The following is a 22,284-nucleotide window of genomic DNA, read 5'->3' on the forward strand; positions in this document are numbered from 1 at the left end:
TTAGATATAATTATAACAGGGAAATGTAATAGTTGGTCGATATTTAAATGTGTGTAAATTTGAATTTATTATTATAGTCAATCAAAACAGATACAATTATTTGATATCTGAATGGGTAAAATCATGGTTGCCTTTTTTGAGATTGGCGAATATCCTTTCGTGATTTCTATCAGAAAAATATATGCTTTCATCGGATATCAAAATGGGTAAAATGTAGTCATGTTTGAGAGTTGAGAATATCTTTTGTGTGTGATTTAATTTGGTAAGCCCCCTCCCCCTTTCCCCTCCGCTGATCATGATAACATCTTATCGCTAAATATTACGAAATATGTTTTGTCGTAGATATCAAATGATAATTAATGACGATATTAAATGATAATTAATGACGATATTAAATGATAATGCGACTAAGACAATGTAGTTTATAATGAGCACAGTTATCTACTAATTATAGGGGCTCAAATTAAGCGCTATCAATAGACCTATTTTTGCTAATCATGCATACCTTTTGAAAAAAGGTTCATTTTGACAACTAGAAGCTTGCAATGGGCTTGCCCGACGTAGCAACAAATCATGGATTCGAAGTGGATTCCATCTATAAAGATGTCATTATACATAAATAAATTATGCAAACATCTAAATACATTATGCATACATGAACATGGTAACAAAAAATGATTAAAAAAATGATAATACCTTTGACCTGGCAGTGTATTTAGTGAATGCAGGTTTAAAAGAGTCTATTTCACAACCGTATCATGTACGCCCATTTTGTTTTGAAGCAAGGGTATTTCTAAGAAAATGAGAAACATACCTTTCTAGGATGATTCATTATGTAAAGTGATATTAACCTGATGACTACTGAATTCTCACACTGCCCATAGGTTTAATACAGGAACAGCCAGGTTCCAGTAGGAAATGGGTTAAGAGGGCATTTTCAGTCCAGCTTATGAGACAGCATTACCTTCGTGGTGGGGGGGGGGGGGGGGGGTGGGGTCGTCTACTCAAAATTTGTCTCCACTATGGTGATAACAATATAACAGTTAACTGGTTTAACGGTTGACCTTAATGATTGCGGTCAATAATCTTAGGCTGGTGAAAGGGATTTCGGCAGGGATTTCGGCTGGGGATTAAGGATGGATTGGGATTAGCCTCAAGCACATTTTAACGTCACAACCCAATAGTCGCAATCGATGGATAGTTGTCATTTTGGTCAGTGGCGGAGTTAGGGGGGGGGGCATTTTCCCGGCAATGGAAGAAAAGAAAAAAATTGAGGTGGGGCGGGGGGAGGGGGGCACGAATAAAAGAGAGAAAGAGAATGAGAGAATTGGGAAATGGGAGGGGAGCGTAGGTGAAAAAAAGCGAACTGGGCCCTGTTGCATACAAATTATAATAGCACAATTACCATCAACGGTAACTTCCATAGAAATCTTGATTTGATCGGCTGTTGAGTGATGTTTCCATGGTAACTACTAATGGTAAAATTACCACCAATGGTAAGTGTATGCAGCGGGGCCCAGAACCCCTCTCACATCCTACCCCAAACCGATACCCAACCAAAACCACTGAAGATGACGGGTGCCCCCTACCCCCCCCCCCCCCCCATCCAAGAAAATTTGGATCCACGCAATACACGCTACAGTACACCATACAGATAGTGAGAAAGGGATTATCATGAGACGAAGTTAATACTTCAAGTCATGTGAAATTCTTCTAAAAAGAAGTAAAAAAAAGGTCTTTAACTACTTTTGATAAGTTGCCAAGTCAACCACTGTACAGCAATAAATACCAGTCTACAACAAATTCAAACGTATGGATGTTCCTTTTTACCGCGGACCCAGGCATCCCAATAACCTATAATTAATGAATGAACTACAATACTTGTAATCCAGTTTGTTAAAATCCGTGTTGCTATGTCGGTCAAGCTTTCAGGTTGCCAAGAACAACCTTTCTTTAAACACTATGCATAACATTTGAATAATTATGTTTTTAAGCAGATCTATTTCAGAGGCCTTGTAAGTCACATTTTCGAAATATTAATAATAATAATAATAATAATAATAATAATAATAGCTCACATTTATAGTGCGCCTAATACTTTGTTTCTAGGCGCGGAACATATTATTACCCCGGTCATCGGATTCAGGCTTACCTGCACACAAGGTATGCACATTCTCCACTCCCTGGGAAGCATTCCAGCCAGTCGCCATTTTACAAGCGCCATTGCTCATCAAACCACATTAGCTTTCGCATCCTACCGGGTACCCATTTTAACACCTGGGTGGAGAGTGGCAAATGTAGATCAATGTCTTGCCAAACGACATTAGTGCCGCAGCGGGACTTGAACCGCGGACCTTGTGATCCACAGTCCAGTGACATATCCACTCGACCACGTAATCGGAACATAAATTTTGAGGGACAGACAGAAGGGTATTGATATTACCCATGACTTCATTGTTCGCAAGCAGTTGCGTTCGGGGTCCCATCTCCATGGATGTTTTTGTTTTCGGGATAGCGATAGGCCTATTTCATAAATCCCCCTTCTTAGATTGCAGGGAAAAGGTAAACAACGAACCGGTTGTTATTGATGGGCTGTTTCTATAGTGTTAGCTATATATGACAGCACATTAATGCTAATCAACCTGACACAAGTTGCATGCCAACCTGAGGAACCTCAAGAAGAAGAAGAAAAAATCGATGTTTGAGATTAGTAGGTCTATTCAGTCCCCGGCCCGATACTCGGCCGCAACTCTCGACCCCTAATCCGTTAATGGGAATGAGACTTACGCCAATTATCAGCTACGCGTAAAGGAGGTTTCTTTTCCCCACCCTATTTTTGGTGACAATTACAATGTCGTTGCTTGGAGATCTGGGAGGTGTTTCACAAAGATCCTAAGTTGAACTTATCTCTTAAGTTGGACTTAAAAATTATGGAAAGCCGTTAGCATCTTTGAATTTTTTTGTAAAAGTAATTTTAAAAGGCATAAAATGTTAATTCAAATCATTCATATATTTTCTATTATCAAGGAGATTTCATGTTCTTGATGTGGAATTTATGAAAAGTCTAAAATACTTGAATTTTTGCTTTCGAATATTTAATTTTAAGGCTACAAATGGCTCTCCATAATATTAAAGTCCAACTGAGAGTTAAGTTCGACTTAGGATCTTTGTGAAACACCCCCAGGTCGTGTAATGGTCAATGGCTACTTCGGAGATCAACCTGAGGCGTTAGTGTGACGTCATATTAAGTGACAGAATATGATGATGAGTGGCGTACTAGTCTACACATACACAGGCCCGAAAGGAGGTTTGTCGACAAAGCTCCTTTGTGAATTCGGGCCACAGAGTCTAATTTGACACTTTACCAGAGTTCTTATAAAGCCTTGAGCAGAGCCCAGATATGCCAGTCTCTAGAGCGTTAAAGAACGGAGCATAGTATAGTCTCGCCGTGCAGACACTGCTACGCACAACGACTGACAAGGGCCTGTTATGCAAACTATTGAACTCCTGCCTCGAATGATACAACGTTTCACTCGCTGACCTCTCATGAACACTCATGGCGGTGCTGTTCTGTGCGATTTGATCTTCTCAAGAAATCATATTAGTGTGCTGAATGAAGACTACCCCAAGGGACAGTAAAACCAAAAAATTGTGATACATACGAATGGGTTTTCGCCATGGTCTGTTTATATTCAGCTATGTGCTCTATTTTCAATTTTCTCAGAGATACTGATTTTATCAGCTGCCACCGAACAACTTTCATCTCTGAAGCAAACTGCAACCTACTGAAGTTAGTAGTAGGAGAAGATAACATGAATAAGGGATAGAAATAGAAAATAGGATTTTTACACCACGTGTTCGTGTAGTCCCATATACATCTTTCTGTGTACAGTGTTTGTTAAACTTTACCAAGACTTAGCCAAATTTCTTATCATTTTGATGATTCCAGAACCTTGCAATACACACAAATTCTTATATGCTAGATGATCAACTTTTTCTGGTCGATTCCACACCGTTTCTTTCACAATGCAATCGCATGACCAGAACTCAACTTCATCTTTAAGATCGGTAATGTTTAATTTTTCTGCAATGTGACCTTGATATTTGGCTACATCTACACTGGGTCGTTGTAATTATTGAGTCAATACGAGGGCAATTGCTGGATGACACAGAAAGCTCGCCGAGGAGCTCTAGTATTTCACTTGTCTACTGCATGACACAGACTTTCATTTGACACGTAAATACCGTGAAGTCTTGAGCAGAGCCTAAGTCTGTCAGTCTCGGTAGAGGATAGTTCCCGGGTCTCAATATTACCTTCCAATAATACAAAATGCAATATAAATATATGTTTTAAATGATACAAAATGCAATATAAATATATGTTTTGAAAAATGAATAGAGGTGGGTTAAAGGGAGGCGTTACTACTTCAGCAAGAAGGGATTAGACCACCCAGTGAGCCATCGAGGTCAATGTGAGAGGTGGCTTTCTCATTAACTCAGCTCTCATTTAACATAAGAAAAAGAGGATCATGGGGGACCAACAGGCACCGATTTGGGAAGTTTTCTATATAGAGGGAGCAAGTAGAGACAAGTAGGACAGTGTGCCTTTAAGGGGAAGGAATCATATGCCTAGTATAATAGGGAGTTGAAGGCGATTTGAAGTATAAAGCCGTCATGAAGTGACTTTGTAAATGCTTGCAATTAGTTTTTTTTCGCATATGGCATTGCAGAAAAGAAAAGAAGAACTAGAAAGGAAGAAACAAACAAACAAACACATTGAGAACGAAAGAAAGAAAGAAAGAAAGAATGAAACAATATTGAAAAAAGGAGAGAAAGAAAGAAATGAAGGAAAAGTTGGAAGATATTGCTTTCTTTGGCAAGCTCTGTAACCTGTATAAAAGTTGTTCACGCATATAGCGCATGCGCAGTAGCTTCGTAAGGTAATATTGAGACCCAGGAACTATCCTCTATACCGTCAGTCTCTGACTGTGGCAGGAGAAGCTACAGTATAGGGCCATTATGAGCCAGAGCATATAACACTGAGTTTCTATAGGAAATATATTTATTCAGATGGTCATATCTCAGCCAATACTTAACATATTCACTTGGTTTTCGACATTTGGACTTTATTTTTGATGCTCTTTCGGAAAATGAAGAAAAAATTGAGAAATTCTGAAAATAGATTTTTGATAACGTCACACTTCACCACTCTATTGAGTGCTGTCTCTGCAGTCTCCTTGCTCAGGCCCTTTGTTATACATTACAGCCGACAAGCGTTTGTGGCTACAGACTAACATCTCTCTTTGATCAGTTTCCAAGCGATAATAGGGACTTTTATATTTGAACAACGACAACGTGGATTGCTACGATCGACGTCCTTTTAATGCACTGCCTTGAATAGACGTCACACGTATCAGTCCACGCAATTCTAAAAGTCCCTAATGAGGATTGTGAAAGGACTAGGGAGAAATAGATTGATGATGAGAAAAAGAAGCGACAGTGTTTATCCTGTAGAGGTATAGAAGGGCCTTTTCTTTTCGAGAGAAGTGCAATTATAAGAACATTTGTACGCACTATGGTCCGTAGATGGAAATTGCGGGGACAGTTGCTTTATAGCAAATAGTGTGGCAAATGCTACTAAAAATGTTCATATTTGCTGTTCATGTTGTCACTAGATGTCGCTGTTCATATATTTGAAAGGGTCTCTTTAATCTCCACTCTTCTCGACCCCTCCCACGCGATACAAAGGAGAGAGAGAGATATATAAAATTGAGATATAGAGAGAGAGAGAGAGAGAGAGAGAGAGAAATGTACATGTATATGAGAAAAAAAGAAGAGCCAGAGAGTTGGCAATTGCGTAGCAACAAGTATGTCAAAATGTTTGGAGAAAAATTGCCGTTTTTGAAGCGTACACTTAAAAAAAAAAAAAAAAAAAAAAAAAAAAAAAAAAAATCAGCTTTTCAAGCTGTCACTAGAGGTCGCTGTTAATCTTTGTGAATGGGGTTGCATTGATCTCTATTCTTCTTATGTCACCTCCATGTTCTAACTCAGAGAAGTTATCCAATTGTATAAAATAATGACGTGGATCCTAATCAAATGATTGGTTTAAAGCGTACACGTGACAAGGCATTTATTTTTGCCTTACTCGTAATTTGGATAATGACCTCTATCACCTCCCTGTTATAATAGAGGCAGTATTTCAGCGTATACATACAGACAGCTATATTCTTGCCTATTATTGGAGGGACACGAAAGTATGATGTAATGAGGCATTATATATACATGCACATGCATGTCAGAAATACTTCTGTGTAGAGAGAATTTAATGAATTTCGACACCTGTGATTTTTCCCCCACTTAGTTTTAAGTATTGACAACCATAATTAAGCCAGCACTACAGTCAAACTTAATTCATGATTGATAATCGACAATCATGAAAGCCTTAATCAGGCAAAATACCATGGAACGTAGTACTTTGGACGTTGGTTTTATGAGATTAATAGATTGATTACCATAATTAAAGGGATAGTTGAGTTCTGTTGCCGAGGGCGCTACCAAAACGTTATTTGTTTGTGAGATAATGAAAAATTGAGTGTCAAATTTGAAAGAACTTACAATTTAAATGACAAAATCGGTTCAGAGACAGCTGAATTATCCATAAAAATAACGATTTGTAATATTTGTGTACCACCACAAATATTAGATAATTTAAAAAAGCCGTTGAAAAAAAAAGAAATAGCGCCTTTTACGCCGTATTTTAGCCAATGCCTATGTATGCTTTTTGTTGGCATTTTCGTGTTGGTTATAATACGCACAACCAGCCGGCCCATGTATTGTTTTTTTAATTAAATTATTAATTAACGATTACCGTATTTTTTTGAAAGTGGAGCTGAATTGGTATAATCTTATTGGCTAAATTTCACACACTTTGGGGTCTAAAATTACCTTCATAGCAATTTTAGGTTCTAAAAGGGCACTAGAAATGTCATAGATAAAAAAAAAGAGCAATAACCATGCACTTTGAAGGCATTTGCGGTCTGAAAACAGAACTTGACTATCCCTTTAAGCTAGCAATAGTCAACATGGTCATACTACAATAAATTAAATGATATATAATTATAGAATTTGTCTCACTTTATTCATTATCATAATGATAGTTGACAAGCGACAATCTAATATCGGCTATCAGACAAATATTTAGCATCTTGGTACTTTGGACGCTTGGTTTAAGATAACGTACATGTATTGCATGGCGCAATGGACTCGTTCATTAATAATTAATTTTTTGTTTTTACCAGGCTACATTGTTTCAATGTTACGTGTGAAAAAGTTGATAAATCATAACAACGCAAGAAACACACCAAAACACAGCCCCTTTTAAAAGAATTAGTTCCATAATTTGAGATTTCCGTTGTTCTTTATCAGTAGATTAAGGGATTCATCGAATTTTAGGAAAAGTTGCGTAAGAAATAAATATTCAAATAACAATTAAACAATAGTATACTCTAGGGTTCAGAGAAAAGGAGAAGTTGTGATATTTATTCAGAACGGAGTAAATGGGAGAGGTGCTCGCAAGGTGCATGAGGCGAATATAGTTTCCAATTTGTAACTGAACGCAACTTTACATTTTCATAAAGTGCTTATCCATTTGTCATACTTTCCTCAAATTTCATTGATGTTTTCCCCTCATTTACTTAATTACATCATATCTGCTGACTGAGTGAATATTTTTCTGTAAACATACTTCATAATTATGGACTTTAAACTTCGATATTGAAGTTGCATGCTGTGCATTTTCCTGACTTGCACTCCGCTAACCCTTACCGGTTATCATCGGTTTAAACAGGGTGGTGAAAGGAAGGAGTGGACGCACCTTTAAATTTTCATAAAGTGCTTATCCATTTTTCATACTTTCCTCAAATTTCATTGATGTATTCCCCTCATTTTAGGCTATCACTTTATTACACCAAATCTGCTGACTTGGTGAATATATATCTGTAAACATACTTTATAGTTATGGACTTTAAACTTTAAATTTAAAGTTGCATGATGTGCATTTTCCTGACTTGCACTCCACTAACCCTTACCGGTTGTCATCGGTTTAAACAGGGAGGTGAAAGAAAGGAGTGGAAGCAAGCCGCTTTCCTTTCACCCCATGCTCCAAGCCGCCGAAAAGTTATGCGCTAATCTGCATCTGTTGACCAGGTGGCGAGATAAGAGAGCGTATGAAATTTCAGGATTTAGCATTCCTACATCAGAAAATGGTATCCCAGCAACTGTTCGCTGTCCCTTTCAATAATTTCTCATCAATTGTTGAATGTGTAATGAGTAGCGATCACAAAATTGTGTAATTTCATCCTTTTTTCCAACTGCGCACATACAAAAAACACGCAATAACACGCATTAGCAAACGTATAGTTATCCAAGATTGTAAATCATGGATTGAATAGCGGGACATTAAAACAGGCACAAATTAGCGCATTAATATTCTAAAATATTGAGTTTTTGTCAGGATTTAATTTTTCTTTTACCAACTCTGGCACACTAATTAGAGGAAGGGCAGAGTACTAAATTTGAATAATTGTTTGATGCACTATTCCCAATACAACCCCCTTATCAAGTTTATAATTTACACTGGCATTTTGCCAGTAATTTCATATTTTGTAATAAATGTGAAACTGGTGCCTAGCCTCCGAAATTCCCCGCAGTGGAAGCGCGGCTCGGAGCATGGAACTTCTAAGCCAAGTGGAAATACGTTTGAATAAATTACAAGAGTTTCCACTCCTTTCTTCCACCTCCCTGGTTTAAACCTGAAAACAGTCTAACCTTTTCAGTATTTAAATTCTATTACATAAAAGTTGTAGAAGTCTCCAGAGGTTAGCATTTCCCAGAATTTCAAAGTAATTTCACATTCTGACAGCCAACACGGCAAGAATTGAAATGGTGTCCGTATGACGTCTTCCATTGGTACAAGTTTACGTCTTCAAGATGTCCTTTTTTAACCAATAAGATGTAACAAATTATGTAAAGATTTCCGTACGATGTAAACTATCATACAAGTTTATGTCTTTAAAGGTATAGACCAATCTTGGAAACGCCCCCCCTCTCCAAAAATGAAATGAAAGCTCTTATTAACAATCATATGAAAGAATATGTTTTGACTAATACGTGATGATACACATTTTGCCGGGAAACTGCCTAGATATATTTGGTAAATTATCACATCCATCCGGACTGGATAGATATCCCGTAGTCCCATATACACGGTCTTTCTGTGTATAGTGCTTGTAACTAAGACTGGGCCAAATTCCTTATGATGTTGATGATTCCAGAACCTTGCACTACACACCAATACTTATATGCTAGATGATCAACTTTTCTGATCGATTCCACAACGTTTTTTTACAATGCAATCGCATGACCAGAACTAGTCTATACCTTGAAGATGTCTTTAAAAGAAAAAAAAGATGTAAAACATCACGTAAAAATATGGAATCCATTCTATTTCTTGTTGTGACTAGTAGGACGTTAAAATCACATTAATATATGACGTCAGTGCGACGTCTTCCTTTGATCCAAGTTAACGTCTTAAAGACGTCTATTCTTTATCAATAAGATGTAAATATCACGTCAAAATTTGATGTCCATACAAGATAAACACGACGTCTGTAGGACATCCTTCTTTGGTAAAAGCTTCTTTCTTCGACCAATAAGACCTAAAAAATCACGTCACAATATGACGTCCATACGTCGTCTTCCTAAGGTACATGTTGACGTCTTAAAGACGTCCTAAAGACGTCTTTCTTTGACTAATAAGATGTAAATATGACGTCTATACGACGTCTTCCTAGGGTACACAAGTAAAAGTTGACGTCTTAAAGACGTCTTTCTCTGACTGATAAGACGTACGAATCACGTCAAAATATATGACGCCCTCACGACGTCGTACGCGGGACAAATTTAACGTCTTTTTGACGTAAAGTTATGTCATCTTAAAGAAGTAATACAAGACGTAAAGATGACAGGGTTTTAAGTACACCGATTTTCACTGTCAAAAGTCGGGTACCATCGGTACGCTTTTCAACAACAAACAGCATTGTAACCCGTTGGTCTTAAAAGCCATTGCACAATGCTTGATACACATATACCTTTCCAATGTTGTCGTATTCATTCTTGATGTAAAACCCTTTTTACACGTGAGAAATATATTGCAATAAGGAAGATTACGGATTGATTTTACTTTTTCAAGTTTCATAGCCCAGTTTAGTCGATCCGATTCCCTTTTATCCTAAGTGAGGTTAATGTCCAGATACTTGACTGAATCATCGTTCCATTTTTAGCCTTTTATGAATTCTAATTGAGTTGACATTGTTATTGCTTTTGTTTTCATAACATTTAAATTTGGCCAAGCATAGTGTCCAAATCTTCTTACTTCTTCAAGTGAAACGTTTTGCGGATTCAATGGAATTAAGAAAAAGGGCAGCATCGTTAGCTACTTGTGATATCTAAAAAACTTTCGAAGTATCAGTATTAACGGCCATTACTTTAACAACAAGAATAAACAAAATTGCAGAAAGCGGACAGACTTGTCTAATTCTCCGTCGTTTTTAAAATGTTTTAGATACCCAATCACTGTTTTTTTTAAACACTTCCAATCGCATTTGTATAAATTATTATGATCCGACCCAATGAATTGTTCTTTAAAATTAAATTATATAATAACTGAAAAAAAAATCATGATTAACTATATCATAAGCTTTTTTAAAATGAAGAAAAAACAAAAATAACAGGAAAATTACCAGAATCACGATAAGCAAAAATATCTTGGACTAAACGTATTTTTTTAAATTACTACTGAACGTTGCTTCAAACAACCTGGCTGATCAGGAGAGACCACTTTATGTAGAACCTATTTCAATCTTTTACATAACACCTTTGCTAAGATTTTGTAATCGCGGTTCAGTAACGATATTGGTCTTCAGTTATCTAAATTTTGTTTATCCCCTTTATATTATAGCAACATAAGAACAGCTAATATCCTTATCCAAATGTTTCGTGTGGTTTGTAAAGGTTTTACAATTCCTAAATTATGGAAATAAAAATGATGTATGATGAAATTCTATAATAGGTCTCTCCCTATTTTGGTGGATGGTCTATTTTCCTCCACCCCCCCCCCCAATCTAAAATTTCTTAGCTACATATTTTTTTCTTCTATTTATTGATTTCTAAGCATACTTTGTTCTTGTTATATTGTAAAACAGCATCTGAGGGATTAGCAGTTCAACAATTACTATTAGCTCTGCTTTTAGTTAGTTCCTCTTTTCTCGTGCTTTTCTATTATATTTGTCGTTTCATTGCATATTTTTGGTAATATAATTATTCATTGTATGATGTTTTGTATGAGAAGTAAAATCATTTAAATCATTCACAGTCAGTTCACTTCCCCCCCCCCTGTTTCGCAGAAGGTGACGAGTTACTCATTGTGTCTCATCATAATCTGTCTATACAAGTTCATGCTGTTTCCATCAGTATCTTAGCAAACGGTTGTTTGTAAATACTCATACAGATTAAGTGTACAAATATACTTCGTGTATATATGTTACATACTCGACGTCTACAATGATGCAACGAATGAACATTTGCGAGGGGTGAAAGAAAGAAAAGTGATTAGAAAAGAAATGCTGTTCTTTCACGCAGACAAATTATTCTTTCGGACATTATAAATGTTATTTTCCCTTCCCCTTACTGCATTACTTTTCCCCTCGAAGGATGAATACCTCGCGAGTAACTAGCCTAATTACCTTGACATTCTTAGTGTGATTCCAATGCATAAACACCTATGATGTGCTAACCTCTTCGACGTTTACTTCATATTATTAAAAGTATCTCTAATTATACATCGTTTTTATTTGTATAATTTAGGAATGATAAAACCTTTACAATCCACACAAAAAAATTGGATAAGGAAATAGATATACATAAAATATCTTGAGTTGAATGTTAAGACTTAATCATGCACATCAATCCAAAGTCTATATAATGGGCCATTGTATTCTTAGTTCAAACTAAATAAACAAGGAGGGGCACGGATCGTCAGAACAGATTTGTTTTTCTGTCCGATTTTACAACTTCAATTGCACACAATTTGTATGTAAAGACAGTCAATCAGTATCACTAAATAGATCTTGAAGAATTCAAACCCAAGTTTTTTGTATTTATTTATTTATTTCTGATATATGGTGGCCTTCCATAAGGCCCTCTTTGGTAACAATACTATGCAATAAAAATGATCATTAAAACAGATAACATCAGCAAAACAAAATAAAGAAATAAATACACACATGTATATATATATATATATATATATATATATATATATATATATTGTATATGACACAAGTATACGTATTAATTGGCATCCTCGTAAAAAGCGCTATTCAAGAAATACCGTCGCACATTTTTAATATCTCATTATTTGTACAAACAGAAATAAGTTTGTAAATCAGACGCTCGATAATCATGAGTTTTCCGGCATTCTAACAAGAAAAAACAAAAATAATGAATCAACAAGAGAAGCTAGACTATTATCTATTTTAACGACGAAAACTGTAAATGTACATTATCCAATAAAGCGTAACACACGGGATACCAAAATTGCTATGTACATATTTACATTGGATATGTTTAAAGATAATTGCTGCTCTTCAAGTAATACACTTTGATTGTTCACAAGAAAGCTGAATACTAGAATACATATGCACGCTTCAATAAAAAGGAAAGCATCAACAAGTAGCAAGGACTGATGCAGTTAATTTATTTCAACATTTTTTTATGTCAACCTATGTTTACTAAATGTATAAAGTTTGAAACTAATATAAATAATTTATTTACACGCTATCTGCAGATACCATAACTTTAAGAGTACGTTTAAAACTGTTCAATGTAGGTGACTTCTTGAAAGAGCTTTTAAGTTGGTTCCATACTCGAATTCCTGAAACTAGAGGTCCTAAATTGTTGGTACACACAAGGCATCCCTTTCAGCTTGTCTTGTGTCTTGATCATGTAGTGAACTGACATGATATAAATCTTTCTTTAAATATGTTGATGCCATATAATGCATCTAGGCGTTGGGGCGTGCGCCTGTAATTCAGCTAACATATATTGGAAGTTACAAACTGATTCAGTCCAGGACGAAGGTTCGGAACTGAGTCACGTCTTTCGGATGGTGACGATTAAATGTCGGTCCCCAGACGTAAATAATCATATCTGATTGATACACGTCTGTAAAAACCCAATACACACACACATGGATTCATTTACACATCATCACTGCCCTTCCAAATTGGAAACGAGTCTGAATAGGTATCCATCCTAAACGACTGAATGTGTCATTCGAAGATACATCAAACCCTTCTGTCAGTACTACACGTGCAGCTCGTTTTTGAAACTTTTTCAGTCTTTGAAATCGCTCAGACCGAACTGAAGAACAATAATCAAAATAAGGTACAACAATGGCATTCTATTTTTCTAACACCAAGTCTAAAGTTGTAGAGTTTTAGACAATTTTGTAAAGCTAACTCAATGGGAAAGGCGTAATGCAGTTAATCTGTTGTCCAATAATATATGATGTCACTACTTCATGACTCCTTTATTCTGAATCTGTCGTAGAAACTTACCATGATTCTGGGGGGAATGTTTGTTGCTATGACGTACTTTTCTGCGCTTTCAGCCCTTTTGGCAGTTAGGAGATTTCTGTAAGATTCCCGAAAGAGGAATGATTCATCGTGATTGGGCTCGATGTCGAGCTTCTGAAGGCACATGCCAACGAAGACGTCCTCCCACGGGAAGATGGGAATGGTGATAGCGACGTTGAACACTGCTTCGACCACGTCCGTTGACATAATATACCCAGCGCCGCTAGAGTAGGGCGGCAAGGAAGCATTGGGGTAAAATGCCTTGGACATGTAGAATTTATTGATTTTGTGACGCATGACAATTGGGTTCTTGAAGACATACCCCAACGTGTATCTGATGCGGGGTGCATCGCGGAGGATTGGTATAATGCGGCGTTGGATGATAGAAGTGTCATCGTCGATCTTCATGGCAAACTCTGCGTGTCTGCAGTGGCTCTTGACCCATTTCAGACCCATAATCGTCTTTCGAGTCAGGTTCAGGTAAGAATCGATAAAAGATTCTTGCACGATGTCGCCGTATTTATTCGACTCGATGTCAATCTTGTCTTGAAGTCCCGCATCGCTTGTAGAGCCCAGCATGAACACCGTCACCATTTTACCACCACCAGCGATAACTGGCCACGTGTCTCTTTTACCGTAGGACCTGCGAATGGCTTCACGACGGTCAAAATTTCCTAGTGCTGACGGAACAAAGAATACGACATGCACATCCATGTTCATGCGATTCTCGTGGAAACATGTCATCTCTGGATTATGGATGTACCTGAAAAGGTGTTTATCTATGGGTTCCTGTAAATATAGCCCATCTGCAGGTTTTGAAGCAGATGTTAATAGTTTAGTCATATTTGAATTTTCTATCACAGTTTGTCGACCTTCCATGATTCCAGAAACATTTTGATGTGATTTCCAACTTGACATATGGTTCATGGTCTCAACGATAGAGTAGGAGCACTTATGTAGGCTTTCTTGTTTACGTTGATAGCGGAAAATTACGACATTATGGTCCAGGAGATTCCGTAGCGAAATTATTACCGAAGCAGTTATTGTCGCGAGGATCAACACCAGGCGCTTAGCACAACCCGCTCTCATATTTCTGTCCGAGAGCTAAAACTCTCCTTTAAAAGAACACAATTAACACTCAGAATGAAAGATAAAAGAAGAGATATATCTTATTCTATGGCTATTATCTTTCTCCGTGGTTCGGTGTTATAACTGAAGTGTCTCAAAGTCCATGGTTACTAATTAGTGATACAGATGCAAGTCTTTGTGTAATTGATATTGCTCTTCGTATGCCGAGTTGCGGCAATCTGGGGTCTGTTTCTCGAAACTGTCATAAGTCTAATTCTTGACTTAATAATCAGCGTTAATAAGCAACTTGTCCACTACTTGTTTCACGGAGCCCTCTTTGCCAATATAAAGGACAACATTTTGACTAAGTATTTATGACGCTTTGAACCCTGTCATATTTCTGTCATAACTTTTTTGTCAATGCGCAGCGCCATCACATGTCATTTGTTGGGAAGACTAGAGACATCTCTGTAGTTGGCGGATAAAATTATAACTGTCTTGTCGTTGGTTTCGAGAAACGGGCCCCTGTTTGCGTCATGCATAATTATGTTTACACTATTTGCACAATATTTACAGATCAGATATTTGGCATCGGTGGATGGGAAGTATAAATTGATATCATGAGATATCAGTAAAACACAACCTGCGTAGCACGCTGTTGTACTATAAATTGATCAATAGAGTACCGAAGCTGTGACATCATACGAATCTATTTTTAGAATTTCTCAATTTTTTCTTCATTTTCCGAAAGAGCATCAAAGATAATGTCCAAATGAAGAAAACCAATCGAATATGATAAGAATTGGCTGAAATGTGACCATCTGAATGAATATATTTCCTATAGGAACTCAGTGTTATATGAAATTCCTCTGGCTCCTAATGGTTAAGAGCCAAAGCATATAACATTGTGCTCCCATAGGCAATCTTTTTATTAAGATGGTCATATCTCAGCCAATACTTAACATATTCAATTGGTTTTCGACATTTGGACATTCTTTTTTATGCTCTGTCGCAAAATGAAGACAAAATAGAGAAATTCTAAAAATAGATTTTTTTGATGACGTCACACTTCACCACTCTATAGCAAGCACGATTGACTCAGAAGTCCAGAGTGCGTCTTTATTCCCCGTAAGGCAGCCATCCTAGAATGCATATTAATATTTGAATATATGAATATTTGCGTTGGTACGGTGAGGTGGAGATCAAATTCAAAATTAAATCGGCCAGATTCTGGACTAAATTAACCAATATGTCGCAATGATTATGGACAAGTTACGACCTGGGTAGGCAATGGTTTACGGTAAGCCTCCCAAATTTCGTCGCAATGTCACTTATTTAAAGTAAACTTAGCTTTGCTTTTGTAATCTGAAATGTGTAATTATCGCATCAGATTCTGTGTGCGTGCGTATCATGAATATTGATGACTAGTGCATGACGTATTATTGAGCCAATCAAATAATAATATAATAATAAATCATATTTCTATAGCGCATTATACAAGGTATATGTCTCTATGCGCTTTACATTGTATTACAAGCTTAATCAATTACATGCATCTACTATTGTACTATCCTAAAACAAAAATTCTGACAAGATCTTAACTTAAATAATATAACAGTAACTAGATAGATAAACATTATAATTCTGTGATTCTGGCTGCGATGTTTTGAATTCTTTGAAGCTTCATCAGTTCGTTGGCAGGAAGATTAGGAAGAAGTGCATTGCATGTGTCAAGTTTAGAGGTGACGAAGGCATGGATGAGAGTGAGAGTTGTCTTCCGGTCTAAAACCCTACGAATTTGACCTATCTTTCTCATGGATGACATGGCAGAGCGACACACCCCTGCAACATGAGATTTTCTAGTGGCGTGCTCATCGAATATGATTCCCAAGTTCCTAGCCTCGGCCTTGGCTTCAATAACTGACTCGCCGACTGTTTCCGTAACAGAGGGAGTTCTTGGGAGGAATCTGGAGGAAAAGTGAAGAACTTCCGTTTTGCCGTCATTAATGGTTAACTTGTTCAAGCCTGCCCAGGAGCGGATGTCAGCTATGCATCTGTTCACTCGAAGAACGGCAGATGCTCTCTCCGATGGGTCGAAAGACAGGTAGATCTGAGTGTCGTCAGCATATAACATTGACTGAATTCCATGCTCAGATATGATGTCATGGATTGGGGCAGTGTACAGGGTAAACAGCAGCGGTCCAAGTACCGAACCTTGGGGTACGCCGCATGTATCCTCTACTGGTCCTGAAGAAGCAAGGCTCACTCTTACCACATGATTCCTTCCTGCAAGGTAAGAGTGGAACCATTTCATTGCATTTCCTGAAACTCCGAAATGCTCAGAAAGTCTCTCCAGGAGTATTGAATGGTCTATAGTGTCGAACGCGGCCGTAAAATCCAGGAGTACGAGGATCACTTCTTTATGGGTGTCTAAGGCCTCTAAGCAGTCGTTTTCTACGCGTAGAAGAGCTGTTTCTACACTGTGGTACTTTCGGTAAGCTGACTGTGTTTTCGGAAGTAAGGCATTTTCTTCAAGATACTCTAGAAATTGCCCCATGACAGCCCTTCCTATTACCTTCGACATGTAGGGGATGTTTGAGATTGGTCTGAAATTCTTGAGTTCGTTGACTGGTAGATTCGATTTCTTAAGTTTTGGAAACACTATAGCGTGTTTCAAGGCTGTAGGAAATATGCCCGTCTGGAAACTCAGGTTGACGAACTTTGTGATGAGAGGAGCAAGAATAGATGTACAACGCTTCAGGAGGAAGGTGGGCAAGGGATCCAAGGCACAGGATGCTGAAGATAAGGTCTTAATGATTGACAAAACCTCGTCCTGTGAGACTTCGTCAAAATTCATAAAGTGATGATGGGTTGATGAAGAAATATCAGCCGAGATGTCTTCATAGATTTGCTGATCAAGGTTGTCACGAAGACGTCTAATCTTGGTTGTGAAGAAGTCACTGAAATCTTGAGCGAGCTCAGATGGACTTGTGTGCTGTGGTAAACAGGAACCTGCAGTAGGAGAAGTCAGATCATTCATTATGCGGAAAAGCTGCTTCTGATCTGCATCCTGTATCTTGTTCTGAAAATACAATTCCTTGGTTTCATAAAGTAGATCATTGTAGAGCTTGCAATGTTTCTGGTAGATCTCTTTGTCGATTTGCAAGCTTGTTGGCTTTGTTGCTCTCCTCTCGCAGCGTCTACGTTCTTGTTTCGCCTTTCTAGGATGTTGGTTGTACCAGGGGGCGTGTGGACGTAGAATAACATTCTTCTCAAGTTCTGGAGCATGTAAATCTAGAATGGTTCGAAGTTCACCGTCTAATAAGTTCGCTAGCTGTTCTGGCTCATCTGGGGGGTTGGTGATGACACTTGATGATGCTAGATCAGCTGCGAATGAACTCAGGTCGATGGTCTTGAGGGATCGGGACTTAACTTTCTTCTGAATATGCGCAGGACGTGTTAATTTGAGGTCGCATGAAACAACAGAGTGGTCAGATGGCAGTGACTGACTGGAAGTAACATTGGAAACCAACTGGTTTTCTCCCCTGGTGATGATCAGGTCAAGTGTGTACTTAGCCTTATGTGTATGACAGCAAACATGATTACTGAAACTAACCCCATCAAGAAGCTCGAGGAATGCTCTAGAATTAGCATCAGCTTCGTTGTCGACATGGATGTTAAAGTCTCCCACAAGTAGCAAAGGCTTGTTTGACGCCTGGAGAATCTCAATGAAGGAAGAGAATTCTCGACAAAAATCCGCGAGCGAGTGTTTATTTTTCTTCGATGTTGGAGGTCTGTATACAGTGACTAGGCGGAGATGCTTTGTCGACGAGTGGATGGTAAGGTCACTGTATTCAAACGAAGAGAAGGCGTGCCTGTCATGGAACACGACATCGAAAGATTTATGCAGGATCACACCAGCTCCTCCACCTGTGGACGTTGCCTGTGGGATGTGATGAAAGTCATAATTCACCAATGTCTTGCGGATGGTTGCAATGGCATGGTGATCTCTGTCTGTGTTTGTTAGCCAGGTCTCAGTAAGGGCTAACACATCAATGCGATCTTGTATGACATAGTCACAAACAGTCGTGGCTTTCCCTTTAGCCTTGATCGATCTCGCATTCCAGAGTGCAACACGCGTGGGCTGAGATTCACAACGATTTCTAGGCAATTCAATTTTGATGAGGGCATCATCTATGTTATCTCTATAAACGAAACGAAGAGATCGCGTATTACAGGATACATGAGAAGAAATGGATCTTGGTGGAGCAGACAATGCCTTTCTTGCAACCTTCCTACCAGCTCTGCTTGTACGACTCTTAGCTATGTTTAAGTCACAGAGTTCTTCCCTAGACTGTCATCAATCCGATTCAATGGAGTGGTCTTAATTGCCTTCTTGATATCAAAAAGTTCTCTTGTGCTGTATTTCAAAGTCGACAAACATCCTTTGTCTATGTTCCTATTCATCCTAGCAGGAATAAAGAGGTACTGGACAAAATAAGCCCAGACTGAGAGGATTGTGTACAGCATGAATGAGATTGGTCACAAAAGTACACTATCAAATAGGAGACCTATCATAGGTATTTGAAGCGAGCTAGGCAGCGAAAGGATGGCTACCTAATGCTATAGGAGTCCACTGGGCCAGCGCCAGTTGGTGCCAGTTTGCGCCGATGCAATTTACTGTGGCGCCTAGTGTCGCCAATAAGGTGCCAAGTGGCGTGTAGTGGCTCAAACTGCCTCCCAACTGGCTCTTGGTGGCCGTAACGGCACCAAATTTGAATGTGGCGGCAAGAAAATTTCAAAATGTTTGAAATTTTCGTCGCGCCACTTGCATCGAGCAATCAGCGCCAAGTGTCCGCCAAGTGGAACCAAATGGCGCGAACATATCGCCCTTTGGCGCAAACAATCCGCCTATTGGAATGCACTGTAATGTAATGGCGCGCGCCAAGTTGCGCCAAAATTGTAAATATTTAGTAGAGATGTTGTTCATACAGCAGCTGAGGAGGGTCTGAACCAGGTAGCCGATGGCCGGTATTTATATAGTCGGCAAGTAGCGCCAAGCGGCGGCAAGTTCAAACCAATTTGGTGACCTTTGGCACAAACTAATCACCAAGTGGCGCAAAGTAGCCGTCTATTGGCGCGAATGGCGCCAACAGGGTGAATTTTGGAATCAAATGGCGGTGTAATGGCGCGAACTGGCGCGAACTGGCGCAACATTTTGGAGCAAGCCGGGTGGCATTTGGCGCACGCCATATGGCACCCAGTTTATTCCACTTGGCGACACATGCCGAGCGGACATTAATTCGGCGCCACAGCGAGCCACTACGCGCCAATCACATAATCTTTGGCGCGAACTGGCACCAACTGGCGCTGGCCCAGTGGACTCCTAGCATTACGGGAAAAAAAAAAAGATGCGTCCAGATTAGACCCTCACGACAAGCATAGTTTCATAAAATATTCATATATAAAGAAGGACACATTTCTGTTTTAGTGAATGTGTAGAAAAAGGAAAGCTGGAGAATTTCTTGTCTAGCCTAGCTTTTCAACAACAAACAGCATTGCAACCCGTTGGTCTTAAAAGCCATTGCACAATGCTTGATACACATATACCTTTCCAATGTTGTCGTATTCATTCTTGATGTAACACCATTTTTACACGTGAGAAATATATTGCAATAAGGAAGATTAAGGATTGATTCTACTTGTTCATGTTTTATAGCCCAGTTTTGGCGATCCGATTCCCTTTTATCCTTAGTGAGGTTAATGTCAGGATACTTGACTGGATCATCATTCCATTTTTAGCCTTTTATGAATTCTAATTGAGTTGACATTGTTTTTGCTTTTGTTTTCATAACATTTAAATTTGGCCAAGCATAGTGTCCAAATCTTCTTACTTCTTCAAGTGAAATGTTTTGCGGATTCAATGGAATTAAGAAAAAGGGCAGCATCGTTAGCTACTTGTGATATCTAAAAAACTTTCGAAGTATCAGTATTAACGGCCATTACTTTAACAACAAGAATAAACAAAATTGTAGAAAGCGGACAGACTTGTCTAATTCTCCGTCGTTTTTAAAATGTTTTAGATACCCAATCACTGTTTTTTTAAACACTTCCAATCGCATTTGTATAAATTATTATGATCCGACCCAATGAATTGTTCTTTAAAATTCAATTTATATAATAACTGAAAAAAAAAAAAACATGATTAACTATATCATAAGCTTTTTTAAAATGAAGAAAAAAAAAATAACAGGAAAATTACCAGAATCACGATAAGCAAAAATATCTTGGACTAAACGTATTTTTATTTTATTACTGCTGAACGTTGCTTCAAACAACCTGGCTGATCAGGAGAGACCACTTTATGTAGAACCTATTTCAATCTTTTACATAACACCTTTGCTAAGATTTTGTAATCGCGGTTCAGTAACGATATTGGTCTTCAGTTATCTAAATTTTGTTTATCCCCTTTATATTATAGCAACATAAGAACAGCTAATATCCTTATCCAAATGTTTCGTGTGGTCTGTAGAGGTTTTACAATTCCTAAATTATGCAAATAAAAATGATGTATGATGAAATTCTATAATAGGTCTCTCCCTATTTTGGTGGATGGTCTATTTTCCTCCACCCCCCCCCCAAATCTAAAATTTCTTAGCTACATATTTTTTTCTTCTATTTATTGGTTTCTAAGCATACTTTGTTCTTGTTATATTGTAAAACAGCATCTGAGGGATTAGCAGTTCAACAATTACTATTAGCTCTGCTTTTAGTTAGTTCCTCTTTTCTCGTGCTTTTCTATTATATTTGTCGTTTCATTGCATATTTTTGGTAATATAATTATTCATTGTATGATGTTTTGCATGAGAAGTAAAATCATTTAAATCATTCACAGTCAGTTCACTTTTCCTCCCTGTTTCACAGAAGGTGACGAGTTACTTATTGTGTCTGTTCATAATTTTTTCTGTACAATTTCATGCTGTTTCCATCAGTATTTTAGCAAACGGTTGTTTAGAGTACTCATACAGATTAAGTGTACAAATATACTTCGTGTATATATGTTACATATATTCGACGTCTACAATGATGCAACGAATGAATATTTGCGAGGGGTGAAAGAAAGAAAAGTGATTAGAAAAGAAATGCTGTTCTTTCACACAGACAAATTATTCTTTCGGACATTATAAATGTTATTTTCCCTTCCCCTTACTGCATTACTTTTCCCCTCGAAGGATGAATACCTCGCGAGTAACTAGCCTAATTACCTTGACATTCTTAGTGTGATTCCAATGCATGAACACCTATGATGCGCTAACCTCTTCGACGTTTACTTCATATTATAAAATAGAAATCTAATTATACCTCGTTTTTAGTTGTATAATTTAGGAATGATAAAACCTTTACAATCCACAAAAAACAATTGGATAAGGAAATAGATATACATAAATTATCTTGAGTTGAATGTTAAGACTTAATTATGCACATCAATCCAAAGTCTATATAATGGGCCATTGTATTCTTA

At 37.9% G+C, this 22,284-nt stretch overlaps 1 protein-coding gene across 1 annotated transcript; it reads right to left on the bottom strand.

Annotated features, from left to right (window-relative positions):
- Positions 1–13,265: 13,265 nt before the first annotated feature.
- On the bottom strand, positions 13,266–14,759 carry LOC585376 (beta-1,3-galactosyltransferase 5-like). The gene has a single exon (XM_785207.3). The coding sequence runs from the start codon at positions 14,619–14,621 to the stop codon at positions 13,638–13,640; it is 984 nt and encodes a 327-aa protein (XP_790300.2). The 5' UTR covers positions 14,622–14,759; the 3' UTR covers positions 13,266–13,637.
- Between the last annotated feature and the right edge of the window lie 7,525 nt (positions 14,760–22,284).

Source organism: Strongylocentrotus purpuratus, unplaced genomic scaffold (genome assembly GCF_000002235.5).
Source record: "Strongylocentrotus purpuratus isolate Spur 01 unplaced genomic scaffold, Spur_5.0 spur5_scaffold_17, whole genome shotgun sequence".
Lineage (NCBI taxonomy): Eukaryota > Metazoa > Echinodermata > Echinoidea > Camarodonta > Strongylocentrotidae > Strongylocentrotus > Strongylocentrotus purpuratus.

What these genes read in the sequence shown, in the direction of transcription:
- LOC585376 (XM_785207.3), bottom strand. Translation starts at nt 14,621, where the DNA reads ATGAACCATATGTCAAGTTGGAAATCACATCAAAATGTTTCTGGAATC.